General features: G+C 37.7%; 1 protein-coding gene across 13 annotated transcripts in view; it reads right to left on the bottom strand.

Annotated features, from left to right (window-relative positions):
- PLEKHA5 (pleckstrin homology domain containing A5) overlaps positions 1-7,882 on the bottom strand; it is a 261,915-nt gene that overhangs the window by 44,532 nt on the left and 209,501 nt on the right. For 7 of the 13 annotated variants that reach the window (XM_040235281.1, XM_040235286.1, XM_040235282.1 and 4 more), the window contains one exon: positions 1,499-1,579. The exons of the other annotated variants lie outside the window; for them this stretch is intronic. In XM_040235281.1, coding sequence (XP_040091215.1) covers positions 1,499-1,579 — 81 coding nt within the window. The remainder of the gene's footprint in view (positions 1-1,498; positions 1,580-7,882) is intronic. 13 annotated transcript variants of the gene reach the window in all.

Genomic DNA, 7,882 nt, shown 5'->3' with positions numbered 1-7,882 from the left:
AACTTCTAGTGCAGCTGAATGATTTTAATCAGCAATGAATTCTGCACCATCAGCCTTGATTACTGATCAATATAAAAAGAAAAATCAAACCAAACAGAAAATCTCAGCTCTTACTGATTGGAAATATACAAAATGTGAAAAACAAAAACACAACCTGTTAGAATAAAAGGCCTTCGATCTCATGTCAGTCAGCATTTTATAAAATTAGAAACTGACAGCTTTGTATGCTGAAAAGGTTATCAATTCCAGATCAAGTCCTAAGGTTCATTTCAAAAAGTGTGGCTTTTTGGAATGAAGTATCAAGGTTCTATAATCTCGTGACTTTAAGAATAGAGATTCTTTTTTCTTTTGAAGAGTAAAGCTGTTTAACTTTAAATATTTAATAGTTTTATCTCCTTGTTGCAAATTAAAAACTATGCTCGATCATATACTCTACATGTTTTGAAAACTGGGCTCAGAAATAAAGAGTCACCCTCCCGCCAACAGCTTCAGTCTCCCAGTTACAAGTTCCATCACACAGACCTCAAGGCGCCTTGAGGCAAATTGGAGACCTTTAAAGCCAGTGCAAGTTCAAGGTGCTTCTTTTTACCAGGTGCTTTTACATATTTCAATTAAAAGGTATATTCATTTTTCATGTTAGTTAATTTTCTTCCTCGGTATGATTTTTAAAATATTGTGACAGGTCATAGGCCACAGTTAATTTGAGGGTGTTGAAGTGGAAGAAGCTAAGCTGATGTTGCAAAACACACAGCTAAGAACATTTAGACCATGAAATACAAAAAAGAAAAAAAAAAATACTGGAGAGGAATGTGTAACATGACTTCTTTTGCAGATCTGCAGATTACCGAGGTCCTAAGTTCAAGCCAGCCAACGCCATGGCACATATTTTGAGTTAGGGAAGAGAATGGGGTAAGATATGAAGACCAGGACAACTACAGAAGAGTGAAAAGAATACAGGGAGAAGTCACTCCCAGTATGGTAAGAAATGGTCATCTTTAGTTTTTACCATATCACAGTACAGAAACAAGCCCTAAATAACTTCCATGCAAATATAAACTATTCCTAAAACACTGCGGGGGAGAGAGGTTGGGGAGCTTGCCCCTGAAAGGGAAAAAAGAAATTCTTTTTACGTTTTCCCTAAAAATCAGTTACAATGCTTTAATCAAAAATTAATGGCAAGTTAGTAAAAAAATTTTACACATGTACTGCAGACCTCCAAGTACATTTCAATCAAGTACTCTGTACAAAAACTTCAAGAAAATGGCACACTTAATATTCAACAGCAAAATGTTCAGCAAAGCCATGCGAAGAACTGCAGCGTCTTGAAAAGCATGGATGAGTTGGGTTGTTGTTTTTATTTTTTTTTCCAAAGAGACAGAAACAAAAAATGGAATAAGAAAAAAACTAATGTTATGAGTAACTTTGAGGAGAAACCAAAACTGTCACTGAGGGGCTTTGCAGATGATAAAGCAGTATCATTCACTGTCCAAGACCTTACTTGCTGGTACAGTTGCGGTCTTAGCGCCGAGTTCTCAATCATTGTGTGAACCATGGTGATAATAGGTTCATTTTCTTTCATCTATTTCAAATCAGGAGGAGCATACAGCAAACATCAGTTTACAGCATAGCTAGATTTGAAAGACGACACTGTAAATATAGCCTCTACTTTAATATCTTCCTAAGAGTGCAGTTGTTTATATATTATCCCAAGGTTGTACAGAATCAACTTAATATAAGCCATTTCAAACAAGTATTAAAAGCTGTAAAATACTGCCAAAATTATAAAGGGCTTACTAACTGCAGTAAAGGCTTTACTTAATAAACATAACCAATAGAGTCAATTAATGAATATCCTTATATACACTAGAACAGATGATAAAGCATCAAGATTCAAAGGATAAACTAAAAGGCACCCACCTATAAACTTAAAAAGGAAAAAAAATGGCATAATTTAAATAGCTGTTTAGTAAAAAGGCTTAAAATGATATTCAGTTCTTTATAAGGTTATTCAGAAAAAACTTAGCTCTCAACAAATAATACCTTCCCATTTAAACAATCACACACTTTATTATTAATCTTGATAGACACTTATATATACTCTACTTCAGATTGTCTCAAAGTAGAACACCATTTGCAGAATGATTTCAAAGCTGTGCAAACTCAAATTAAATAAGTGAAGACTCCCAGCTCTTTAAAAGACTGAAATCATGTTTCACATTTCCAGCTATATTGTACTTAATTACTGCCTCTAGAAAAATATTTGTTTTAGCAGGCTCTGGACTCAAAAGTTAAAGCATTCAAAAGACAATTATCATTATGTATAGACAATAAAAGGCCAACATATTTGTACTATTTGTAAGCAGACAAATCTGTTTATAATTGCAATTCGTGACATTTAGTTTATATAATTTTCATCCCCCATATTATAGGAAATAAGCGTTTCTATCATGGTTAACAAATGCTACTTCACTGACTTAACAAAATCTGCAAAAGTTTACTAATCTTAAGACTGAATGCATAAGTAAAAAATTAAATCTGGAAAACTATACACCTAGACAATTTTATTTGCAGTCTAGTTACCAATGTTTCAAGTCAGTAATTTCTGTTTTAGCTGTCAAATGAGAAACCTTCTGTGACTGGTTTAATCTCCTTTTAAAAAGTTTTATTCTAGGTAAGTAATTTGTTTTTAAATCTAAATATTTAATATTAGTTAAACTCAAACGTCTGTATGTCAGTAAAACTCAAATCTACACGCTGGTTGAATTCAAACTCTCTTCCCCTCACTATTACCCAGTAAGGGACCAAGGCATTTACAAGTGACCTCTCGTGCACACAGGAAAGAACTGTGTTAATAGGAAGTACAAGATAAAATTTTACTGTTGGGAAGTAACTTATAAGTAGGCAACTATAGATAAAAAGTTTTCTTTAGTAGAAAACAACTTTTATACAGAAATTTAAGACCTCTTTATATTTTAAAGTTTATGTTTTAAAGGAATGCTTGTCGTTTTATCTTAGCCAAAGAGTTGAGTGTGTGCTAAGTTGCTTCAGTCAGATCTGACTCTTCGCAGCCCTCTTTGAGCCCTCTGTCCATGGGATTCTCCAGGCAAGAATCCTGGAGTAAGTTGCCATGCCTTCCTCCAGGGTATCTTTCTGACCCAGGCATTGAATCTGCGTCTCTTATGTCTCCTGCTTTGGCAGGCGGGTTCTTAAACACTAGTGCCACATGGGAAGCCCAATCAAATGTTGATCTTGGAATAAAGTGTAACTGCCTTTGGTTTTGGCTTCATCATTTGATTGCACTGATACACACTTCGTATAATGTGGGCTTCCCTTCTGGCTCAGCTGATAAAGAATCCGCCTGCAATGCGGGAGACCTGGGTTCGACCCCTGGGTTGGGAAGATTCCCTGGAGCAGGAAGGCTACCCACTCCAGTATTCTGGCCTGGAGAACTCCATGGACTATATAGGGTCCATGGGGTCGCAAAGAGTTGGACACGACTGAGTGACTTTCACTTTCTTTCTTTCATATAATGTAGGTAGCCTAACTCTCTTCATTTTCAGTCTTATATCATTTTGATTTTCAAAGCAATCTCATCTATACTTGCTGTTTTTCAAGAGCATGCCATGAAAATTAGACAGAAAAGTACTTGAGTTAGATTAGGTGAGGGGGTTGGGGGTTGCGAGGAAGTGGGTAGAGGGCCTGCGGGTTTGAAAGATGGTCAAGAGCATGAATGTTTAAGAAATAATGCAGGTTGGATAGTCTCTAAACATAAAAGACACTCAAGGTCAAAAATGCAACTGCCTGTGGAGTCTTGCAAATAGGCCTTTGTCACATGGCCAGGGTTGTCAATATGGTGGTCTTTCACCTTTAAGTCGAGCTTCAACAAGGTACAGACCAGTGACTAGTAGTCAGACTTTAGACCTTTAGGAATTACTTTTTTAAAATGTACTTAAAAAGGGACAATATCGTTTCAGCCGAAGGGTAATCCAGCCTGATTTATTTAGCAGAATACTTCGAGAGGGTAAACATGCATGTTATAGAGGGAAGCCACATTTTCGACTTAAAAACTGCCTCCATTTAATTTACCTATCAAAGATCATTAACTATTAAGTCACTAAGAGGGGGGATCTTGTGAGAAGACACTGACTTAGGAACAGAAAAACTAAAAATACAAAGAGCAAAAATAACATTTAAAAAATGACTATTTCTTAAAAACTGTAGTCGATTTATAATACTATATTATTTTCAGGTGTGCAATACAGCGATTCAGTATTTTTATAGGTTATACCCCATTTAAAGTTACTATAAAATGAGCTATATTCCTTATGCTATACAAAATATTCATGTAGCTTCTTTATTTTATACACAATTGTTTCTCTCTCTTAATCCCCTACCTCTAACTGGCCCTCCCCGCTCCTGTCTTCACCCTGGTCACCACTAGTTTGTTCTCCACATCTGTAAGTCTGTTCCTGTTTCGTTACATTCATTTGTTTGTTTTCACTTTTCAGGTCCCATGTATGAGTGATAACATACGGTATTTGTCTTTCTCTAACAAAGTGAAAGTGAAAGCCCCTCAGTCGAGTTTGACTCTTCGACCCCATGGACTCTACAGTCCATGGAATGCTCCAGACCAGAATACTGGAGTGGGTGGCCTTTCCCTTCTCCAGGGGATCTTCCCAACCCAGGGATCAAACCCAGGTCTCCCGCACTGCAGGCAGATTCTTTACCAGCTGAGCCACAAGGGAAGCCCAAGAATACTGGAGTGGGAGCGGATCTTCCCAACCAAGGGGGTTCCCTGCATTGCAGGCAGATTCTTTACCAACTGAGCTATCAGGGGAAAAAATAACATTTAAAGTTACAAAGTATAGAGTGTCACAGAGACAACTTCTGAAGCTGACTACTTTTCATTATGAAAATTTTCAAATGTATATATCAAATCCTAGAATATTAAACTTTGAAGGCATCTTTGGAAAGTGACAATTTAGTACAGTAAAGAAATGAAAAATATCAGCAGCTATTATTTTGAATTGTAGGAAAGAATGATTATTTATTCTTTCTCTATACTTCTCTGAATTTCCCCAATTTTCTCCATTGTATAGATATTGCTTTTCTAATTAAAAAAACAATGTTATTTGAGAGTCAATGATAAAAATATATAAATCGCAAATAAACTAAATTAATGGAACAACTGTATCTTTTGCCAAACACCCCCTGGGGACACAAGAAGCTAAGAAAAAACTTCAGCACATGTGTTCATATCATGTATAAAGTTGCTGAAGTCCTTTAGTGCAGCAAGGCCCTGATCTAGAACTGTTCTCACCACCTTTATTCTGCCTTATGAATCTGTATGCATATCAGAAATTGACTGAAGAAACATTAACTAAAAAAAGTAAGCTATCACAATGCATTTGTTTTTTTTTTTCCCCACAATGCATTTGTAAACACCTACAACTATCTTATTTTTTTTTCCTTTTTATTACAGGCTACATCACAAATCAAAGTTCAAGTTTACTTCTACCAGTGGTTCTGAACCCAGAATCACATGAGGAGCTTGAAAAGAACAGAGATCCTGACTTCCAGATAATGATAACATACACCTCGAAAATCTCTGATGTGGACAATATCATTAAAATATCAAGGTGACAGTCTGGCCTCAAGATTCCTTTGGACAGAAAAGTAACTACAATGTTCTTTCCCAAAGTGTTGAAGTCAGTCAAATGTAATCTGAGCACAGTGAATGTTCTTCAGTTCACATACTCTTAGAGGATCTCGTCTCACTCAAGTCGGAGAGATGGGTAAGTCTATCTGCAGAAAGAAGCAGCAGGGGGACCATTTCAGAATCCCCCTGGGCATCACACCCACCTGACCAAGGGCTGCTAGGATGCCTGGGCAGTGGGCTTCTAGGGATGAAGTGCACAGAGGAGTGGTGCTGCACCTGGCGGCACCCCGCTTGTGTGCAGCATGCAACGGCTGAGGGCAGCTAAACACAACACTCAAGATCTCACCACAACAGGAGTTTGGTCCCCATTAAGCAATTTCACTGACAAGTCTGACTCAGTCTCTTGTGGGGACACGGCTCCTTTCTCCTGGTTCCTGGTGCGCACAAGGTTTTGTTTGTGCCCTCCAAGAGTCTGTTCCCCCAGTCCTGTGGAAGTTCTATAATGAAATCCCACTGGCCTCCAAAGTCAAATTCCCTAGGGATTCTCTGTCCCTTTGCTGGATCACCAGGTTGGGAAATCTGTTGTGGGTCCTATGACTTTCTTAACAGTGAGAGAATTTCTTTGGTATAACTGTTCTATATTTTGTGGGTGGAGAAATAACTCCAGAAAGAATGAAGAGATGGAGCTAAAGCAAAAACAACACCCAGCTGTAGATATGACTGGTGATAGAAGTAAACTCCAATGTTATAAAGAACAATATAGCATAGGAACCTGGAATGTTAGGTCCATGAATCAAGGTAAATTGGAAGTGGTCAAACAGAAGATGGCAAGAGCAAACATTGACATTTTAGGAATTAATGAACTAAAATGGACTGGAATGGAGGAATTTAATCAAACAACCATTATATCTACTACTGTGGGCAAGAATCCCTTAGAATAAATAGAGTAGCCCTCAGAGTCAACAAGAGTTTGAAATGCAGTACTTGGGTGCAATCTCAAAAATTACAGAATGACCTCTGTTTCTTTCCAAGTCAAACCATTCCATATCACAGAAATCCAAGTCCAAGCCCCAACCACTAATGCTGAAGAAGCTGAAGTTGAATGGTTCTGTGATGACCTATAAGACATTCTAGAACTAACAAACACCCAAAAAAGATGTCCTTTTCATCACAGGCAGCTAGAATGCAAAAGGAGGAAGTCAAGAGATAACACGAGTAGCAGGCAAGTTTGACCTTGGAGTACAAAATGAAGCAGGGCAAAGGCTAACAGAGTTTTGCCAAGAGAATGCATTGGTCATAGCAAACACTCTCTCCCAATACACAAGAGACAACTCTACACATGGACATCACCAGATGGTCAATTCCAAAATCAGATTGATTATATTATTTCCAGCTGATGGTGGAGAAGCTCTATACAGTCAGCAAAAACAAGACCGGGAGTGAACTATGGCTCAGATCATGAACTCCTTATTTCCAAATTCAGACTTAAATTGAAGATAGTAGGGAAAACAACTAGACCATTCAGATATGACCTAAATCAAATCCCTTACAATTATACAGTGGAAGTGACAAACAGATTCAAGTGATTACATCTGATAGACAGAGTGCCTGAAGAACTACAGACATAGGTTCGTGGCACTGTACAGGACACAGTTATCAAGACCATCCCCAAGAAAAAGAAATGAAAAAAGGCAAAACGGTTATCTGAGGAGGCATTACAAATAGCTGAGAAAAGAAGAGAAGCCAAATACAAAAGAGAAAAGGAAAGATACACCCATCTGAATGCAGAGTTCTAAAGAACAGCAAAGAGAGATAAGAAAGCCTTCCTCAATGATCAATGCAAAGAAATAGAGGAAAACAATAGAATGGGAAAGACTAGAGATCTCTTCAAGAAAATTAGAGATACCAACGGAACTGTTCATGCAAAGATGGGCACAATAAAGGATGGAAATGGTACAGACCTAACAGAAGCAGAAGATACTAAGAAAACATGGCAAGAATACATAGAAGAACTGTACAAAAAAGATCTTCAAGACCCAGATAACCTCGATGGTGTGATCACTCACCTAGAGCCAGACATTCTGGAGTCTGAAATCAAGTGGGCCTTAGGAAGCATCACTACAAACAAAGCTAGCTGAGGTGATGGAATTCCAGCCGAGCTATTTCAAATCCTAAAAGATGATGCTGTGAAAGTGCTGCACTCAATATGCCAGCAAATTTTGA

This window comes from Oryx dammah, unplaced genomic scaffold (genome assembly GCF_014754425.2).
Source record: "Oryx dammah isolate SB20612 unplaced genomic scaffold, SCBI_Odam_1.1 HiC_scaffold_29, whole genome shotgun sequence".
NCBI lineage: Eukaryota > Metazoa > Chordata > Mammalia > Artiodactyla > Bovidae > Oryx > Oryx dammah.
The sequence above is the reverse complement of the archived record's forward strand: the minus strand, read 5'-3'. Positions and strand labels throughout refer to the sequence as shown.